Raw genomic sequence first — 22424 nt, forward strand, 5'->3', positions numbered from 1 at the left:
GGTAAGCAGAAGGGGGCCATAGTCTCAGCCAGCCAAGAATTCCTCCAATTGCTTGGACAACTTCCTGGTTTATATACTACACCTTAGCCAATTGGGGAGCTGGATGTTTCCCCAGATTGGGAGCTTTGAGGGCAGGGGCCTCTGCAAGCTAGCCCTTCCCTGGACCTTTCCATAGTTACTCAGGTACCGAGGGGCTGAGTAGCTGTCGTGACCTGAGCGCTGCCTGTGGGCCCAGCTTTGAGGCTTGTGGTCCCTCCCTCACAATGATGCATTAATTGTGGAGCTCAAATTTTTTGCAATCCACATTTATTTTAAATTAAATTAGATTTATTACTCCCATGTATATGGAGAAAGTATAAAATACCTGGTAATTTTCTACTTCCAAGTGTGCTGCTACTCTTTTCACCTGGGCAGACATTTTGAAAACATTGCTCAAAAGTTCTTCTACTAGGTCATAAAAGCCATCTCCAGCCTCTTTATCAAGTGAAGGTTTAAATTCAATCTCTGAGGCGCTAAGGATCATTTGTGCCTGAAAAAATGGAGCAGGCTTCAAACCTTTCTCTGTGTTCTTCAAGAAGAAGTCTAAATTGTGCATTATTGTATTAAAGAAACCATCAACTATAATGTCATCAATGTACTCTATATAAATCTTCCAAGAGTCTGAGGAAAAATCTGCTTTGAAGAGCTTTAAGTTTTCCTGGGAAAGAAAAAAAAAAGTTACAAAATGTTTTAATCATACAATTATCTAGTGCAAATGATTCATCATTCAACATATTTAACTGCTTCAATACCATTTTATGTGGTAAGTATCTAGGACAAAATAAGATTCCAGTGAAACCCATTGTAACAGGTATGGCCCTGATCCTAAAATCTGATCCGCCTGGTTGGACCTTGCACCTGTTTGCAGCCCCTTGATGTTAGTGGAACTCTGTGCAGGGACAGGGTTCCTGTATGTATCAGATTGCAGTTCAGGGCCTGAATTATGATGTTACATTGTGATTTCAATGGAGCATCACCATGTTGAAAGAATATCATTGCACACTACTACAGCACATTACTGCTTGTTCTGCACTCCAGTGTAAGCCCTTATTAGGTTTATCTACACATAATATTTTTCAAAAAGATAAAAATCCTCATCTGATCTAGTTCTTAAATAAAAACAAACTCTTTACTTGCCACTATCAATGAACAGAGATTAGCACATGGACCAGAAGATGATGTCAAGGTAATGGCATAAAAAGAAAAAGTTATTGGATAAAGAAAAAATATTTAACATCTATTTTCTCTTTCATCTGACATACAATTTGTGCCAGAAAACAGACAAGCAGAACATTTTCAAGGAAGTGAGCAAAAAAGGGGGCGAGGCACGCAAGGAATTGGAGTGGGAAATCTTTTTTCATGTCAGTACTTCGATACAGAATTACTTTCTTGCAAATTATTGGTAGTTGTGAGGCACAGCAGCTGATGTTTGAGGAATTTTTGTGGGGGGGTTCTTACATTTTATTTAGCTTTCATAAATAACAGGGAAATAAAACACTAAGCATTTTTCATTAAGCACGTAACTCATGTAATCTTAAAATTTAGAAAGAAATTATTTTATAAATATGCCCTCTGAAAGATAGACTACAGTATAGCTCCAGTTGCAAAGGTGATTTTACCTGTAGAGGTCAAAGGAAAAATTTATCACAGGGCACCCCAGGGTAACAAAACAGACAATGGCTGTGCTGTAATTCAATCTAGACAGTAATTCCTCATCTAATGAGATAAAAAGCAATGCTAATTTCAGTCAGTATCAAGATTATTTTTCCATCTTATCCCTATTTGTCTTTAAATGTGTTAATTTTAAAAGGGACTATTATATAATTTGTATAACTATGTCAATACTTGAACAGTCCAAGTATACATCAGTTAAATTAACTGAATGCTAACAATTTGCAGATTATAGAACACCAAATATATAACCCCTTTCTTGCTACTCTAGATATACCCCACTTATCCTTAATTTAACACATTCTTTGCAGGATACTAATACAAGTGTGGTTATGAATAATTAATAATAATAATAATAATAATTAAAATATGCTTTTTAGAAAAAGATTAGATCATGTAAGAACTATGTATGATTATTGCAGAAATTACCTCAGCAAGCTGATGAATCCTGTAGCCATCCTCTTTTAGTAACTTGTATTTCTTAGCAAGTCTATCTTCTTTATCCTCCAGACTTAACAAAGCATCTTTCCTATTATCTTTCCTGGCTAAGAGTGCGTGTTCTGCCCATGCATTCATAATCTGCTGAATTGTTTTAATATTCTCCTTTGACTGTTGAACTCTCTGCTCCAAGTCATACACTGTAGCTTTCACTTGTTCAATATATCTCCAGCAATTCTCTTTCTGCCACGTGAACACTTCTTCTGCTTCTCTTAACTGATCATCAATGGCTCTCAGCTCAATTTCAATCAGAGGATATTCAACCTCCAGAACAGTTTGTTTAAGTTTGTTATACCACTGAACAATGAGTTCAAGGTTTCCAATATACTGTTGGTGTAAAAAGACATTCATAGGGTGAAATTCCTCTAAAGTAGGGCCCCCAGTGCCATTTGAATACCTACATGGCTCTTTATGTTGGCAAAGCAGCTATTCAGTAGGGCCACCATACCCCTGTGCACTAGAAAGGAGAACCATTCTGGCCCCAAATAGGCCAGCATGAAATGGGTTGTGCGGGACCATGGAGCTGGATGAGTCAAGGAGCTGTTAGATGCACACTTTAACTATGCAGTTAAAGTGGATCTGCCAGCCTGAACTGGGTCTGCCTGTGTGGATGCTATAGCCACTATTCCAAACTGTGCTACAACCCCATTACCTTCCTTCCAGTTGCAGGATCTATTTGGTCTCCTGCAGAGTTCTCCACACAAAACCCCAGATTATGAAGAGAAAGGCATATTTCAATGATATTGTACAGAAGAATAAGTAGAGCAGACACACACACACACACCCCCACACACACCCCCAAAAATTTTGCAATAAAAAGGATATATTTCATACTTCCTGAAAACACAAACCTTAGCAAAAATTTTCCTTTTCTCATATATTGCTAACGCAGAATCTGGAATATCAGATCGATTCAACATCAGGAGATATGTCACCTCTCTCAACAAAGCCACTAGCTATAAGAAACAAAGCAGTATTATTATTTTTTTAAGTCTCCTTTCAGAAGATGTGGTTTTTGTTTAATTCTATGTGTAACCTGAGATAGTAAGGTGCTCAGATACTACGGGTGCTGAGCATGTTTTAAGAACCTCTATAGAATAGATCCTCTTTCAATTAGATCCAGGAGAGTGAGGGTGAGGTCGGGCAGGGTTTAGCAATCTAAAAGTGCTATATACTGTACGGTAACTGCCAACTATTATTATTATCCTCCAGCTGTCTCTAGAGAAAGCATTCAATACTACAACCACCTTCTTTATTTCTGAAGGTGAAAATTCTCTCCAGTGCTGGCACAGGGCAACCATATTTTTCCAACTGAAAAACTAAGACAATAATATAAACAATCATAGGAACTGTAGCATAAAACAAAGGCACTTTCCCCAAGCATTATGATTTAATCATATACTGAAATATTAATTTCACTTTAGGAATATTCCTGATTTATATTTCTGTCAACACTTCTAATTCACGGGGAAAGAGCACTGGACAACACACATTTAACTGTAATGCTTTATATCGTACCTTAGAGTCAAAATTCACACTTAAGAGACCATTTTCAGGATTGCGTTTAATTAGTGGTTGATCTAAATTAAATTGACAAACTTCATCCACCTGAGATTTCCATTCACAGTAGATCTGCTCTTCATACTGGTCAATTAAAGTCAACATCTCTATATATTTCTGATAAACTAAAGCCATCTCAGGACCTTCCAGGATTCTGGGAGAGAAACAAATCACTCAGTCCATTTTATTCATTAACAATAACATTGCCAAATAAATTTAGATGCAAAAGTCTCACCTCTGACATTGTAAAAATTTAGAGAATGTCCTCTGTTTCTAAATATTTTCTTAATTCTGGTCTCATCAGCCAAACCACATAAAAAGTTAAACAGAGACCAAAAGTGAGAATGCATTAGACCTAACAGCCTCACTAAGGACAATAAAAAAAGCTGTGTGGAAGGGAGAGGGCATGCTCCCTCGCCTTCCTCAATGGTTGTACCTATTTCCCAATAATTCCAAAAGGCTGTCCCACACTGATCTCAGAACAGTGCTGGTTTCTGTTTCGCTATTGAAGTACATATATTTTTTCTTAGTGGAACACTCCATCCATGGTGTTGCCTCATATTAAGAAGTATATATTGGAACTGAAGAGATAGGATACAAAAATTTAGAACAACCTAAGTGACTTAAGCCCTGTCACAGGGGCTGGGCTTACCGATGGTGCTGCCTAGCATTTAGGCAGCACCACGCCTACCTCCTACCACTTGCCTCCCACAAGGCCTCGAAGTTCTTAAAAACTAACAGAAAATAGCAAAAACAACAGAATCTTCAGCCCAGCTGAGCTCAGCTGATAGCCTCGTTCCTTGCAGGCTAGCCCCAGCTACATACTGGGCCAAGGTCACGGATTGTGCCCCCCGTCCCCCCCAACTGCCCACCTGGGGGCTAGCACACTCTGCTGCAGTCCCTGATTAGCACCTGACTCCGTCAGGCTCCCAGTTCAGGACTCCATCTCCCATGCTTCTTTCAGTCCTTAGCCCAAGAGAGAAACCTCCCAGCTACCTCTCTCCTGGGTCTCCTCCCTGGACCCTCTCCTAAGGCCCCTCTTTGCAGTAAGGGCTTCTGCTGTGGCCGTTGCGCAAGAGCTCTCAAGACAGGTCTATCCCTCTTATCTGGTCTGTCTTCCTTCTGAGCTATCTGGCTCCCTTTAAAGCTCCTGCTGCAGCAGGCTCTGCAGGTGTGGTGGGGCAGAGTCTGTTCCTTAGTCCCAGTGTGGGTTCTGAACACCCCGAAGTCCCATTTAGGCACTTTTGAAAGTTTTACCCATGTAGAATAAAGTTTTTGCTTAAACAGAGTACAAGTTAGTGTTGTCTCAAAAGCAAAGATGTGCTCAGCTTTGTTTTGTTTGTGATTCACCCATCAGACAACACTTTTTACAAAGATTAAAAAGCAATTCTGAGGTTGTACAGGATACCCATAAGAGAAGTTCACTCTGTGTGTATCAGCACTTACTACTGAGGGCCCCAAACCTGCAAAGAGAGCTGCACTGGCTAAAAGTTCTATATGTGTGGTTCATTTTGCAGATTCAGGCCCTAAAACTGTTCCTCAACTTGTATTGACATCAACAATTCTAATGCGCAAACAAGGAAGTAAACTAAAAAGTGCCACAGTTGCAAAGGGGCCACAATACAGTCTCTAAAACTGTGCCCAACATTTCATATACATGCTATTTTTGTTTTAACATCAAAGATTATGCACATAGAAAAACATTTACATTAAAATGGCACACAAGATTATAGTGTAATTTAGATGCCTCCTTTAAAAGTAGATCCTGGTGCATGACTGGGGCTCTCAAGTGCTATAATAAAAATAAATAATAAAATTTTATGTGAAGCCATTAAAATTTCATCTACAAATACAGATTTTTTTTTATTTTTTTTTTACAATAGTTATGTTTTGAGTTCTTGTCAATTCCAGTCTGATAACAAAATGTCTCCATCTCTCAAATCTTGATATTACAGTGAAAAAATAATATGAAGTAAACTGCTAAAGCCATGAAGTCTCTTTACCTTAAGACAATATGTACAAATCTGAAAAATCATATTATGTAAGCAATGCATATTTGGTAGATTCCTGGGAGAGAGATGGACAATCCTTACAAATTACTCTTTTTCACCAATAATTGGCAATGCCACGTTCTAAGGCTGTTAATGCTACAGTCATAAATAACTGCGTGTGAACACTCACCGGTGAGACAGATATGAGAAGTTTGACCAGAATGTCTGTATTCGTTCTCGAAGTGCTTTGGACCATTTCAGGTTTCCTGAAGTAAATGGCATATTTTTGTTTATTATTTCATTCCCCTCTTCCACCTGCAACCATTAATATAACAAAATGAGTATACAAGCAATTATGAATTAAGAGTTCATTGGCTACACCTAACAAAAACCAGGAAAATATTGCTTTTATTTTTGCTTTGCTACATACCTGCCTAATGTGCTCTTCATACAACTGTCTGCAATTGTTCAGCTCTTCATCAAACATTTGCAGTAAGATGTTGTAATTTGGGCTAAAAATCTCCATGATAACAGGTTTCTCTAGAAAATAGCCAAAGATGGCTAAAAGCTATAAAAATTAAAGAGTGTCAGATTCCATCATTTATAATACTTCAAATTTGTATTAAAAGTACCTTTTTAGTCTTATTTCACACTGAAAATCTCACATCAAAAATAGCATTCCTGAAGCGTGTGAGCCAAATCTTTATGGAGCTAGACCCCCAGTTTGCACCAGTTGAGAATCTGGCCCTATATGTTTGCCAATATGCTATTAAATCGTACTAAACGAGTGTACTGCAAAAGGCTTCTGGTGTGAATGTTTAATTTATGTCTCTTAAAACCACGGGGCTGGGATTTTCAAATTCAAATGAAGATGGGCAAGTAACTTCCTGAGCCTGCAGACTGCTCTGATCTTTCTGAGATCTTCTCTCTTCCATTTTCTCACAGTCCAGAGATCTTCCTCCTTTCCCAGTGAGACACTGGTCTCCTGATCTAATGTGATCCTACTAAACTGCATGGAAACTTTTGAAAGACACCATAATAGAGACTCAAATTAAATGTACATCCCAAAATTTTAAAAATACATAGTAAGAGAACCAACGAAGTGCCATCGTGGCTAAACAACAAAGTAAAAGAAGCAGTGAGAGGCAAAAGCAGTGAGAGGCACTCTTTAAAAAGTAGAAGTTAAATCCTACTGAGGAAAATAGAAAGGAACATAAACTCTGGCAACTGAAGTGTAAAAATATAAGTAGGAAGGCCAAAAAAGAATTTGAAGAACAGCTAGCCAAAGACTCAAAAGAAATAGCAAAAAAAACAAAAAAATTAAGTATATCAGAAGCAGGAAGCCTGCTAAACAACCAGTGGGGCCACTGGACGATTGAGATATTAAAGGAACACTTAAGGACAATAAGGCCTTTGCGGAGAAATTAAATGAATTGTTTGCATCAGTCTTCATGGCTGAGGATGTGAGGGAGAGTCCCAAACCTGAGCCATTCTTTTTAGTTGACAAATCTGAGGAACGGTCCCAGATTGAGGTGTCATTACAGGAGTTTTTGGAACAAACTGATAAACTAACCTGGGGTGGGCAAACTTTTTGGCCCAAGGGCCACATCTGGGAATACAAATCGTAGGGTGGGCCATGAATGCTCACAAAATTGGGGTTGGGATACAGGCTCTGGTTGGGGGTGCCGGATCCGGGGTGGTGCCAGAAATGAGGAGTTCAGGGTGTGGGAGGGGACTCTGGGCGGGGGTGCAGGCTCTGAGGTGGGGCTGAGGAATTTGGGGTGTAGGAGGGTACTCCAGGCTGGGACCAAGGGATTTGGAAGGTGGGAGGGGGGATCAGAGCTGGGGCAGGGGGTTGGGGTACGGGAAGGGGTGCAGGCACCGATTGGGAGTGCGGGCTCTGGGGTGGGGCTGGGGATGAGGGGTGCAGGAGGGTGCTCCAGGCTGAGATCAAGGGGTTGTAGGGGGATCAGTGCTGGGGCAGGGGGTTGGGGTGCCGGGGGAGGCTCAAGGGTGCAGGGTCTGGGCGGCGTTTACCTCAAGCAGCTCCTGGAAGCAGTGGCATGTCCAGAGCCACCCAGAGGGGGGGCAAGTGGGGCAATTTGCCCCAGGCCCTGGGGAAATATACTACAGTATTGCAACATTTTTTTTATGGAAGGGGCCCCCGAAATTGCTTTGCCCCATGACCTCTGAATCCTCTGGGCGGCACTGGGCACGTCCCTTCTCTAGCTCCTATGTGGAGACACGGCCAGGCGGCTCTGCACACTGGCCTATCTGCAGGCACCGCCCCTGCAGCTCCCATTGGCCATGGCTCCCAGCCAATGGGAGCTGCAGGGGCAGCATACAGAGCAGAGCCCCTTGGCTGCCCCTACGCATAGGAGCCAGAGAGAGGCCATGCCACTGCTTCCAGATGCCGCATGGAGTGGCCCCCGACCCTGCTCCCCAGCGGGAGCTCAAGGGCCGGATTAAAATGGCAGATGGGCCAGACCCAGCCTGCAGGCCGTAGTTTGCCCACCCCAGAACTAAACAGTAATAAGTTACCAAGGCCAGATGGTATTCACACAAGAGTTCTTCAATTTCACATTTGAGTTTCTTCAGAACTACTAACTGTGGTATGTAACCTATCATTTAAATCAGTTTCTGTACCAGATGACTGGAGGATAGCTAATTTGATGCCAATTTTTTAAAAAGGCTCCAGAGATGATCTCGGCAACTACAAGTGGGTATGCCTAACTTCAGTATCGGGCAAACTGGTTGAAACTACATTAAAAATCAGAATTATCAGACACATTGATGAACATGATTTGTTGGGAAGAATCAACATGAGGAAATCATGCCTCACCAACCTACTAGAATTCTTTCAGGAGGTCAACAATCATGTTGACAAAAGTGATCCAGTGGATATAGTGTACCTAGATTTTCAGAAATCCCTTCACAAGGTCCCTCATCAAAGGCTCTTAAGCAAAGTAAGCTGTCATGAGATAAGAGGGAAGGTCCTCTCATGGATTGGTAACTAGTTAAAAGATAGGAAAGAAAGGGCAGAAATAATGGCTAGTTTTCAGAATGGAGAGGTAAATAGTAGTGTCCCCCAGGGGTCTGTACTGGGACAAGTACTATTCAACATATTCATAAATGATCTGGAAAAGGGGATAAAAACAGTGAGGTGGCAAAATTTGCAGACGAAAATTTGCAGACAACTAAACTGAGTAGTTTCGTAAGTCCAAAGCAGACTGCGAAGAGTTACAAAGGGATCTCACAAAACTGGGTGACTCGGCAACAAAATGACAGATGAAATGAATTGTTGATAAAGGCACATAGATTAACATCCCAATCCCAACTATACATATAAAAAGATGGGGTCTAAATTAACTGTTACCACTCAAGAAACAGATCTTGGAGTCATGGTGGATGGTTCTCTGAAAATATCCACTCACTGTGCAGCAGCAGTCAAAAATGCTAACAGAATGTTGAGAATCATCAAGAAAGGGATAGATAATTAGACAGAAAATATCATATTGCCTCTATATAAATCCATGGTACACCCACATCTTGAATACTGCCAGCAGATGTGGTCGCCTCATCTCAAAAAAAAGATATATTGAATTGGAAAAGATACAGAAAAGAGCAACAAAAATTATTAGGGATATGGAACAGCTTCTGCATGAGGAAAGATTAAAAAGACTGGGACTTTTCAGCCTGAAAAAGAGATGACTAAGGGGGGATATGATAAAGGTCTATAAATTCACAACTAGTGTGGAGAAAGTAAATAAGGAGGTGTTATTTACTCCTCATAACACAAGAACTAGAGGTCACCAAATGAAATTAATAGGCAGCAGGTTTAAAACAAACAAAAGGAAATACTTCTTCACACCAGGCATAGTCAACCTGTAGAACTCCTTGCCAGAGGATGTTGTGAAGGCCAAAACTATAACGGTTCAAAAAGAACTAGATAAGTTCATGGAGGATAGGTCCACCAATGGCTATTAGCCAGGATGGGCAGAGATGGTGTCCCTAGCCTCAGTTTTGCCAGAAGCTAGGAATCAGTGACAGGGGATGGATCACTTGATGATTACCTGTTCTGTTCACGCCCTCTCAAGTACCTTGCATTGGCCACTGTCGGAAGACAGGATACTGGGCTTGATGGACCTTTGTTCTGACCCAGTATGGCTGTTTTTATGTAGGTGAATGCCTTTCTAAAACAAAGTCTACTATTTGACAATCCAGAAGCAGGAAAAACAGCTACATTCTATGAAGAATGTATGAGATTCAGTTTTCATGGCATATGCTATGCCTGGAGTATTTAAAGGTTAAACAGATCTGAAGTCCATAAATTACGCATTAACTGAATTTTTAAAACTACCTTGCGTCTTAACCCTGCTCAGCGCATCCAAATTCACTGCAAGAAATAGTATAACTTTAAAAAGGAGAGAAAGAATTACAACAAAGCATACATTCAACTGCATCCAAGGTGGCAACATAAGAAAAATGCACTTCAAATTATTTAGTTGAATATTAACTACAATTGTCCTAGACACACTGTCCATTATTAAACAGTTTACAAGACCTACCTTGACACTATTTGAATGTAATCTACATGGTGTATAGCTACTACCTGACTAACAAATCACAGTATTGACTTTGTCCTGACAGTTATTGTTTTCCGTACCTTATGTTTAACATTACAAAATCCAAAGGCAAACAAATAGTTCTTCAAAGGCTGGATAAAGCAGCAGGTTTTAGTGACAAAGTGAAAAAATCATAGAACTATTTTTCATTTGAGATTATTTCGCTTCACCCTCTACATGCAATGCACAGAACACACAAAACATTAACTGGGAGCTTGCGAATTTCCACCTATAGTACTAAACATGACATTCACAGAAAATCTACTGCCACAAAAAACAGATAAATAAGCTAAGCATAGTGGGTATGTTTTAAAAAAGTACTTATATATACGAATACCAGAAAAGATTACTTCACAAAACATTATAAACAATGAGAAAAGTAATTTTCTATGAGTGCCCTTCCACAAGGGGCTGAGGGCTTCTGGGAAGTGCTAGATGATCCAAACTCTCACTCAGGCAGAGACGACAGGTAACTGTTGAAAGAGAGGGGGGCACAATTTAAAGGTTCTGGGGGGCTCCTCACCACCCCACACGTCGCCTCTGCTGCCCACCATTGGCCCTTTGCATGCTCTCCTTCTCTCTCCGCCTCCCCTCTCACTATGCCCTCCCTGCTTTGCCCTTTCAGCCCACAACCCGTGCTGCTCCATATACCCCCGGTGGAGCACCTGCTGCTCCCAGCACTGTGCAGAGAACCAGCCCCTGGAAGGAGCGCTCAGCACACATGCAGCCTGCCCAGCAGGCTCCTTCCTCCCTCACTGCCTCTGGCTGGGCCAGGGCCCCAGGAAAGCCCTCCAGCACAGCCCAAAAGGAGCTGAGCCCTGCGTGTGCCAAAGCTTCCCGGATCCCCATGCAGCGCAGGCACAGGGGAACCTCTTTGCTCCTCAGGTAAGTGCTGGATTGGAGCAGGGAGAAGCGATTTCCAGCCCATTCCTGCCCCAAACTCACAGGCTTTGCAGCAGTCCCCCAGGCAATGGCTTCAAGCCCTCTTCACTGCTGCCCTGGTAGGCCTGTGCTTTGGCCCCAAGGTGTGCAGGGCTTCTCCATCCTCTAGGCTTCTCCATTCACTGAAGCCCCTGTGGAGCCCAGCACCCATGGCTGGTTCAGGGAAGGTAGGGATGGGATCTGCTGGTTCCCCCCCAGCCTGGCTCCCACTTCTGGGTGCAGGTAACAACCCTGTTCCTCTTGCTGCCACCACCTGCTCCAATGGCCTGGCATGGACAGTCCCTCCATGGAGATCCCCGGGACCCTGCTGAGCCCCCTGCACTGCAGTGGCTCCGCCCTGCCAGTGCTGGAAATGGAAGGCAGAAATCTGGGGAGGCATGTGATCCTGCATGCCCCTCCCCAGTACATCACCTCTGCCTCAGGTCAGGAGGCACTCAGCGCCTTGCCGGATTGAGCCCAATGGAACTACTCATATACTTAAAAATAAAACACTTAAGTGCTTTTTGGACTAGGAGAACAAAAGCCTGATCCAGAGCCCATTGAAATGGGGACCTTTCCATTGACTTTAATGGACTTTGGATCAGGCCTTAACAGTGGCTCAATGTCTGGAAGGGACTTGCATTCATAACTTTATTTAAAATGTCTGTAGTATTAAAAATATTAGGGCTGATCCTGCTCACACTGAAGTCATTCACAAACTCCAGCTGACTTCTACAGGAGCTGACTGTCCTTAGTCTCCAACTTTCAACTTGATTAGAGATGTCCTCAAATAACCTCCTAAAGATGAATTGCACTCAAGAACGTATTATTATAATACTTTATATCTAGTATTTGTGATTACTGAGCCACTTATATGACTCAGTAATATTTCATCTGGATTAAAAGTCAAAAATATTCAACTCTATTATCTAGCACCATGGTGACTTTTAAACAAAGAACTGATTTATAGTTATGTTCGTTCAGAACTGACCTTGAATGCTGATTCTAAACCAGAACAGTCAAGAAATCCTACACAAAGGATTGACCCAAGACGTCTGTCAAAATCCAGGATTTTTGCTTTAAACTCAACATAGTGATCTTCAAATTCCTGTAAAATATATTTTTTTAAATCCAAATTTTAATTTGTATTATAAGAATTTTTTAATCTACTAAAAAGAAGTACAACTATCACAACTCTTTCCAGAAAAAGACCAATAAAGATTCCAAAACAGACTTAAGCTATCAGTGATTTGATTTATTGAGATCCTTGGAACCAACCATGTTGTCTTAATGTTTGCTCGCTTCTTAAATGGAAAAGGAATTTAAAATAAAATGTGTGTGTTTGTTTATACTGGGGTGGACAAACTTTTTGGCCCAAGGGCCACATCTGAGAATAGAAACTGTATGGCGGGCCATGAATGCTCACAAAATTGGAGTTGGGGTGCAGGAGGAAGTAAGGACTCTGGTTTGGGGTGCGGGCTCTGGCATGGGGTCAGAAATTAGGAGTCCAGGATGTGGAAGGGGGCTCTGGACTGAGGTGATGGGGGTTGAGGGCTCCAGCTGAGGGTGCGGGCTCGGGGTGGTGCTGGGGATGACAGGTTTGGGGTGAAGGAGGGTGCTCCGGACTGGGATCGTGGGGTTAGGAGGGCAGGAGGGGGGGGATCAGGGCTGGCGCATGGGGAAAGGCTCGGGGTGCTGGCTCCAGGTGACGCTTACCTCAAGCAGCTCCTGGAAGCAGTGGCATGTCCCTTCTTTGGCTCCTACGCAGAGGCGTGGCCAGGCGGCTCTGCCCGCTGCCCCATCTGCGGGCACCGCCCCTGCAGCTCTCATTGGAGCACCATAGAGGGCCATTGGAGCGTGTAGGAGCCGGAGGGGGGCCACGCCGCTGCTTCCGAGAGCCGTGTGAAGCGGCCCCTGACTCCGCTCCCCAGCTGGCGCGCCGGAGCGGGACAAGCCTCAGACCCCACTCCCCAGCAGGAGTTCAAGAGCCAGCTTAAAATGGCTGGTGGGCCAGATCTGGCTTACAGGCCGCAGTTTGCCCACTACCCTGGTTTATATCCATCTGGAACAGGTTCACAGAGGACCAGACTCACAGAACAGTTTTGCAGAAGAATGGGATGGAAACATCAATAAATAACACTAAGGCATGTAGAAAACTTGATGACAAAAATTATGGCAATCAGAACCTGGGAAGAGGGAGGAAAGGAAAAAAAAAAAAAAAGGGGCCAAATAAATTACAATCTATATTGTTGACACTGAGGGATGTATGCTGGGAGATATTAAGTGCAGTGAAGGCAGCATGCTTAACTCATATGGGAATGAGAATCTGAAAATGCTTCCAAACAACATATCTAACAGAGATTAATCACTGGGGCCCAGATCCATTGACTTCAGTGGAAGTTTGGAGCCTAAATACCTTCAATGATTGGGGCCTGGGTAAATTCTGATCGACATTGAAGTCTCTAGTGGGGGCAGCATCAACCCTTCTTTAATTCAAGGACTGCTGCAATGTGGGATCTTTTGACCACGTGTGGTTGGCTTATTAAGGGGTATCACCCTGGATCTCTTCTTTTTTAGGGAAAAAGATGGAAATTTCAAGTTATGAAGATATGAATTCCATTGTTTTACATATGTTATTGTGAATGTGTTCCATAAGCATAATAGCTGTTCCCCAGATAAACCAGATATAATGCTGCCCACTGAAAATAGTGGCAAACACACAAATTACAGAAATGTACACTATAGCATCTGGTATATGTATCTCCATATGAACCCAGCAAAAGCCTCAAAGGATCCTAAATTTGAATCTGGAGATTTGCACATCAGCCAAACGGTTCCCAAGACTTTTCATTTTAGTCACACTCTCGACAAACTGGAGATAACCACGTTGATTATGTACTTGTAAAAAGCTTTCAGAAAAGCTTTTCTAGTCTCTATTTTACAATGATGTATTCTTTGCTTAAAAAAAAAAAAAAAGGTCACAAAAAGGCCACAGTTAAATGAACATTCTCTCTTTCCACCACAGGGTGGACTCTAAAGCACATGTGAAGAAAATTTTCACAAGTAACAGTAGTGCATCTGACAAAGTCTATTCAAGGGACTGGGACCTGCTTACTTGAAAGACAGGTTCTCACTCCATGGTGTACTTCTACCCTTGTGACCAGCACAGGCATTCAGGATAGAGCCCTCTGGTAAGAAGGAGCTACTGGCAGGACATTTTGCTTGAGTTGCTCTCAAATTTTGAATTAACCCCCTTACTCCACCACCAACCTCAGTTTGAAGTAACCTTAATTTGTTAATGTCAAAGCATTATGTAAAGCCCATCCCTCTTCCAGGTCATTTGGTGGATGTGAGAGGGAATGGGGGATTTGTTTGATTATTCTGGTGCTCTAACTATATGGAGCTAGGTAGATTGGACTGGCTGTCTCTATTATAAATATTGTAAGTAATATTTAAACTGATGTGCCGGTACAAGGGACTATTGGATAGGCACTTTTTAAAGGCATAGAAGTAAATAAAGTAAAATTTTCTCTCTGACATTTTGACAGCATCCTTTTAAGTTCTTATGAAGAAATCCCAGTATAAATCAAATTGGATTAAAAGTTAATAATTGCATTATTTGTACTGACTTGTGATGTTATTGTAAGCCAAATACATGGATGTATGGCACAAAAATTTGAAAAGAAAACCGAGCTGTTCTATAATATTTTGTTGGGCAGGTGTGGTAAGGAGAGAAATGTCTACTTTCTTCTTGAATGTGTGCCAACTAACATTACTCCTTACTTTCATTCCTACGCCATTAGCCCTTCAGTCAAACAGAGGTTCCCAACAAGTTTTAACAAGCCTAACTTACCTCTTTACTTGTTATCAGAAAGTGAGATATATGGGCATCAAACTTCCACTCAAATACACTAACTTTCAAATCAACTAAGTAAGCAATGAGTTAGAGTCAAAGATACTATATGTTTAATTAAGATAACCAGAGAATCAGCAGCTACTGTATATTAGGCAACAGAATAACTGTTGTTTTCTACAGGAGAGCTTTCTATAATACAATACTCCCTTAATATTTAAAAGATAACAGTTAACTAATTATTGCTCAAGTTTAGGTTAATATCTTGAGGCTCTTTCTACACAGAGCACTGTTTGTAGGTTTGGACTCCCCATCTGGCTAAGTAATTCAGCTGAAAACACAGCTGGCTAAAGAACAAGTGTGAGTGTCTCCCATGGAGAAGAGTTCATGCACAGGATTCTCTTTCCACTATGTACCTCACCCTCCAAGCAGATATTTCCTCTTGATTTTATTACAACAAAATAAGTCACTATGGGCCTGCTCCCACTGAAGTCAATGGCAAAGTTCCTATCAACGTCACTGATGCAGGATGAGGTCCTATGTGACTGTGATACCAGTTTTGAGAAGCCAATCTGTCAGACCTTTGGTGTAACTTAGCCTTGAGCAAAGCAGAACTTGGCACCTACTAAAAACAAGTAACTGGGGGCAAACACTCCAAATTCCAGTAGTAGGCTCTAGCAGCTTATAGCACCGCAGGCAGCCCCATTGCTTGCCCTCATCTATGGCTGGCTAGTTATGCAGACTGACCTCACAATCATAAATAAAAAATAAAAAACCCTAGGCAAATGCACTGTCACTAGCACCATTTTTTAAAACTAAAATTACTATGGTTCTTGTCAGACTCAAAAGACTAATTTGCACAATCATAGTGCCTAAGTATATTCCAAGTTGGGTACCTTCTGTAAGGTACCATAGGACAGGAAAAAGAGCCTTAATGTCTGCTCATGCTATAACTGAATGGAAACCCAGAGACAGGAGTGTCAATATCTTTTTAGCAAGATTTTCTCTAAGTCACGCGCAGCTTCCCGTATGGTCATAGTGCAATAAAAATTACATTTGTTGTATATTTTTTTTACACATTTAAAAATATTGATTTACACAAATGTTAATTAAATTAAATTAAATAAAGCCAAACGTTGGCTATCTAGGGTCACTGAAAGTGTAAGTCCAGCAATGCATCTTTGATGGCTGCTGGAAGTAAAGCAATAAGGATAAGAAAAGGTAAGGGACAGTGCACAAGATAGACAGCTAAATAAAATCAGACATCTTCAGAAAAAGAAGTTTTAAATCATTTCTTGTCTTTTTAGTTTTCTTTATAATCTCCAAAAATACTACATAGAAAATAGTCTTAACACACAACAATCAAATGAGATGAAAACAAATGGGGGAAGAGAACTATATGTATTATCCCACATCTAGACAATTAGAGAAACTCAAATATGTTTCTACCAAGGAGATGTGGCATATTCCTATATCAGATTAAGTAGCCTAGATTTGTGCTCCAAGAACAAAGATTTTCTTTGCTCTTGATTGAGAACAGAATCATGTCAACAAAACTGATCATTTGAAGAAGTTTTTGGATTTCCAATCATTTATATACTGTATTAACTAAGCATGTGGAATATGCTGTGTATTGAGATGCATGTAGAACATTTGTGAGGAAATAGCTTGACATAGCTCATATATTGTGCAATGAATAGTATGAACTTTGAAGCTTCTGCACACACATTAGGTTTACCCTGACAGCTATTATTTATTAAAGCTTCTTGTTAGCATTACAAAACCCAAAGGCAAACATTTCCTGAAAACCTGAATAAAAGTAATGTTTTAGTGATGACAAGAAAAACATTACAGCTAATTGCTGCTTGGTCTCACTTTTTTGTCTCTTCAGTCAACACTAAGGCTGCCTACAAAAGTAAGAACGCTCACCATAAAAAAAGAAAGTTAATACTTTTTGAATACGCTTGAGTTAGCACTAAGCTGAAAAGTCAATAGGCTTTAAATATAGAATGAGTGTTTGAGGTACACTGTGAATGCTGCCTTTGCATAGTCACTAAATAAGGAATCAATGCCTTAACAACTGATTAACTTATAACAACTTGCAATCTCCATTTTGTGAGAAGTGACAATAGCTGTATTTTAATTAAGGTTTAGAACCTTTATAAAAGAAGCTTCAATGTTTAATCACATTTCTTATGCCTGTTAATACAGGGAGCATTCAATAAATATTTTTAAAGGGGTAGGGGAATACAAGTTGAAGGTTAGATAGTGCAAACTGCATACAGACCGGAGTCAGGGGCTCTGTACCAGGCTGGGGATACAAAGGATTGTCAGAACACAGCAGTGTTCCAGCCATGCCCATGCTCTCTCAAACCACCATCCCTTAGGCCTAGGAGAGAGTCATAACAACCAGCTTTTTTTTCTAGAATGGCTTTAAGGCTTTCACGCAGTGCAAAGTAGCCTTAATGGGGCTAGAATCTGGTTCTAATATTTTGCCATAATTTTAGCCCGATCAGATTTAAGTTGAAATCATTCTTACTAAACTTCATTATTCTTATAAACAGTATATTTTGCAATATACATACTACAGATGAAATCCTGATCCTGCTGAAGTCAATGGCAAAACTTCCATTGATTTCAGTAGACTCAGGCTTTCGCCTTATGAATGTTAATATAGTAAAAAAGCTAGAAAAATAAAAGCTAATAAATTTCAGATTATACTTGCATGATTTTTGCATTTTTTTACAATAAAAAAACCCTAAAATATTTCAAATATTTGCAAAAATCATGCTTCGTAGTACCTCATTTTCTTCCATACTCTATTAATAAATAAATACATACATGAAATTCATTTGCATAATCTTAATATTTGGTTCTGTTCTAAACAGTGCCTGTAAAAAGGGCATCTCCTTACCCAAAAGATGTGCTCCCTGCGTGCATTCAGAGTTCTAGCTGCTTACTTTAGTGACAAAAATAATTAACAAGTGAGCTCTACTGCTGAAAGCCCTGCAGCACCCACAAGGAGGATAAAGGAAACCTAAATTCCAATCATTTGCACCTCTTCAAACACAATGAAGGCAGTGGGTTGCAACAGATGTCATGATGGCCATAATCTGAAGACAGAGGAGTTACACAAATGTAGCTAGGTTATAATTTGGGCATGCAGAATTTTTATTATTGGTAAAGACCCAAGAGAAAGAAAAACTTATTTTGACTTTCAGAATGCAAGTAGAGTTTGCAGAGGTGGTGTTAGAAAACCTCTTAACTTGTAAACTAATAACACTTGTGGTGAAATCCTGGCCCTATTGAAGTCAATGGTAAAACTTCCATTGACTTCAATAAGGCCAGGATTTCCCACTTGATTTGGCTTCATGGAGAGAGAAACATGGAAACTCATAATGCCATTTGGTCAGAGTGGAACCATGCAATCAGAATCTATCAATTTGTATCAAACTGACAAAGGCTCTGATACACTAAAGTACTTAGACACTACTGAGATCCACACAGTCCCCAGTCAGCGGCCACTTAACCCTGTAGGTGCCTAAACTCACTCGGTGCTTAATTTTTCAGGGTAAAAGTTCCCTGGGCACCTAAGTTTCTATTTTTGGGCATGTACACTGCTGCCTCACTCTAGGCATCTCAATGCCTATCTCCCATTAAGCCCCAGCGCAATCCAGGAACCAGGGGAAGACAGGCAGGGGAGCGCCTAACTCACCAATAGGGCCTGATTTAATAAGTGTGTTCAGAGGCCACCTACTGGATTGGGTCCCATTAAAAAATCTTGTAGGGGCAGCAGCGATACCACGCCCCCGCCCAGCTTATCACTTTTACCCCAGTGGTTAGAGCGCTCAGCTGGGATGTGGGAGACCAGGTTCAATTCCCCTCTCTACCTGAGCTGGGGAAAGGATTTGAACAGGGTTCTCCCACATGACTCAGAAGAGTGCTCTAACCATTTAACCATGGAAGATTCTGATGGGGGGCTGCCTCAGTCTCTCTCATTGAACCTGTGCCACTATGGATAAAGAGTCACTGGAGCAGGGGAACTGGACCCAGGGTGTCCCATCTCCATGGGCAGCGGGTGGAGCCCCCCTCCGGGGAGGCTAGCCCCGGCTCCACCCCTTCCACCTACATGTCCCCCACGGCCAAAGCCCTGAGACCATCTTCCCCCTCCCCCTACAGCCAGAGCCCCGAACACTTGGCTGGAGGAGTCCCAGGCCAGTTGCAGCCGCACCGCACCTCCCCTCCCCAGACCCCAAGCCGTCCAGGAAAAAGCATTTCAGTTCCAGAAGAAGCTTCTGATATGCCCCATACAGGTTCTGGGGCAGTTGAGGAGGCAGTATGTGCTATTCAGCTTCCTGGGTTCATCAGTAATCTCCCTGGAGCCTAAGGAGATTACTGATTCACCCAGGAAGCTGAATAGCACATACCGCTTCCTTAGCCACCCTGGAACCTACATGGGGCATAATAAATCAAAACTGCTCCCCAAAACCCCGCAACCACAGGTCTGATGGCCCCAGGGGAGTCTGCCTCCCCTGTCCTATTATACTTGCCACCCATGCCCATCTCCCAGGTTGGTGCCCTAACCACAGGATTATAGAGTCACTCTCAGTCTCTCTTTTTCTCTGGCCCAATGGCTAGTTAAGTATTTATACACAGTGGAACAATTTCAACAAGAGAGATTGAGGGAGCCCTGCATCAGACTATCCCATAATTCATTCTCCTGAGAGGTCGGTGACACCCCATGTTCAAATAATTTCTCTCCCCCCTCTCCCCTGGGCAGAGATGTGAGAATTGTACCTGGGTCTTCCAAATCCCTCTGAGTGTTCTAATCATTGGCCTAAAAGTCATAAGGTGGGTGGCGGCAGCACCATCACCACCTCCTCCTCTGCCAACGCCCATTTTGTGTGGAGCGAATGACTTAGGCCTCTAAACCACCTGACTCCAGGAGAAGAGCTGCTGCCTGTGGATTGCTAGGAAAGATAGGTACCCGCCTGGAGTTAGGCACCTAGTAGCGTGAGGGGGTGGGGCTTAAGATACACAACTCTCTCATCAGCATCTCCCATGGGCTAGTTTAAATATGGAGCCACATCAAGTGCGGTTTTTTGTGGATTGCATTCTTAGTCACTTCTCTCTCCCTATTCCTTGTATAGGGAGCCTAAGTGGCTAACTCAGGCTTTGTGGATCGCATTGTTGTTCCAGTGATTTTTTTTAGGTGTATAAAAGTTAGGTGTTGCTACACTCAGCATCACAACACCTAGGTCTTTGTAGATCTGGGCCACAGACCACAAATAAAGCTGCCTGAATACCATGTATATATAAGAATATAAATTAAACTAAAGAAATTCACTTCTTCTAATAAATCTTTTTATGAAATTTGCAAAAGCCAATTAATAGTGCCTAATCCAAGCTTCTATTTGGGTCACCTTATATTTCTTTAAAAAGAAAGACATGAAATTAAGAGTTTTAGTCTTATTCATCTGGATAGGCCATTCCTCTTGGGTATTCCATGTCTATTCTGGCTCACTTAAAACTCTGTCTGTGAACATAACATACCAAACAAATATTTTAGATTTTGGGATATCAAGATTTGGCACATTGCAGCTGAAAATATGTGCCTTGTGTGGGCACAAAAAAAGAGAATGTTGATACCCACAGCAATTTATTTTTAACCCTATTCCTCTAATTCTTTCAGATCCCCCTAGACAACTTGATTGGATACAAATTTTATTTGAAAGCATCATTGAAAAAGGGGCCAGAATCCTCGAAAAATGGAATTTTGGTTTCCAGATTTAATTATAAATAATGAGTCAATACTGCAATCTTCAGATAAATAAAGATGATCCTACAATATACTATATTTAATATCAAAATATATATTTATATAATGTGAAATGTAATGCTATATAAAATAAGTATTAAAACTGTACTAATTAATATGATATTACACTAATATTTACCATATTGTAAGACATTACATAGCACACATGCTTTACAAGTCTCTTACCCCAATTTCCCAACAGAACCTACCTGAAGTTCCAATTCATTACTCATGCCTAACTCATGTCAAAACTGTCAATATGAAGTATGTCTTAATACACAATTTTAAGAGCTAAGATTGTCAAACTATTTTTAACAGAATGGTTAATTGGTTACTAGGAGGCAAAGTGGATTAGTATATTAGCCTTTTTTTTTTTTCCCTTTCTGAAGACCAATGTTCAAACCCTCAAAAGATCCTGATAGAAGCTTTTTCAACACTTTTGAACCTCATAAAGCCTCCAAAGAATTCAGCTAGGAGAAAACATACAGAAAACTGCTCTTGAGAAGACAAGTATAGAATAGCAAGAAGTGATGGTGGTAAGGTCCTGGGTGCATTTGTGAAGTTGCATGGGAAATCTGTATAATGCCTACCTATATTCTGCCTGGCTCTAATAAATGAATTGTTCACTTTCACAACCACTAAATCTTTTCATACCTATTAAGAAAAAAATTAAGAAACACCAATATGAAAACTACAACGTTACCATAATATTGTAATCTGAAGGATCATATGTTTTCTCCTTAAAAACTTTACAGCTTTCTATAAATTCTTCATTCATCCTGTAGATTTGTTCACTCAAAGTTTTCCCCTTGACTCCACCAAACTCCAGCTTTTCCAGCTTTTGAAATTCCAACATGATAACAAAGATATCCTAAATCAGTGAAAAACATAATTAACTATGTACCTTAATACAAAATAGTGGAAACCATCGTATTTGAGACATTTTTGCCTAGTTTTACGCATTTTGACCAAACCAACAAACAAAAAACTGAGTTAAAATCTGCACCACCTTGAGTAACCAGGATGTAAAAAAGGAAGGTCCAGATTCTCAAGTGACTCCATGTAGACACAGGGTTTATCCACGCAGAGAGTCACGCACAGGATTAGAACTCAAGTCGAAACAAATTAAAATTATCCAATCCAAATATATAACTGTAAAATTTGTTTTAATTTCATCAGCATCCAAGTAGAAAGAATTAGTGGAACTTAAACACTTTCATGCAGAACGTATCGATTTCTTGTCATTATGCGCAACAAAATATTAACATGAAAGTTAAACTTAAATTTTATTCAGAGAAGTAAGGCTGAACCTAGTGTCACCTTCTTGCTAGTCTGTGCCAAATTAAATTAAATTTCTATGTTCTCTGATTTCAAATGAAGGAAATAAGTATCTTGTGTCCCAGAAGGATTAAGGGAACTGTTTGATAATGTATTTAGAAATGCACGCT

The 22424-nt window shown here is 41.0% G+C and overlaps 1 protein-coding gene across 1 annotated transcript in view; it reads right to left on the reverse strand.

The window, feature by feature from the left end:
* DNAH11 (dynein axonemal heavy chain 11) overlaps positions 1 to 22424 on the reverse strand; it is a 293766-nt gene that overhangs the window by 237641 nt on the left and 33701 nt on the right. The window contains exons 8-15 of the mRNA XM_077808745.1: positions 21680 to 21847; positions 12297 to 12413; positions 6190 to 6327; positions 5950 to 6074; positions 3727 to 3922; positions 3060 to 3164; positions 2140 to 2535; positions 365 to 697 (exon numbers count right to left, since the gene is read on the reverse strand). Coding sequence (XP_077664871.1) covers positions 365 to 697; positions 2140 to 2535; positions 3060 to 3164; positions 3727 to 3922; positions 5950 to 6074; positions 6190 to 6327; positions 12297 to 12413; positions 21680 to 21847 — 1578 coding nt within the window. The remainder of the gene's footprint in view (positions 1 to 364; positions 698 to 2139; positions 2536 to 3059; positions 3165 to 3726; positions 3923 to 5949; positions 6075 to 6189; positions 6328 to 12296; positions 12414 to 21679; positions 21848 to 22424) is intronic.

The sequence above is a fragment of the Eretmochelys imbricata genome, chromosome 2 (genome assembly GCF_965152235.1).
Source record: "Eretmochelys imbricata isolate rEreImb1 chromosome 2, rEreImb1.hap1, whole genome shotgun sequence".
NCBI lineage: Eukaryota > Metazoa > Chordata > Testudines > Cheloniidae > Eretmochelys > Eretmochelys imbricata.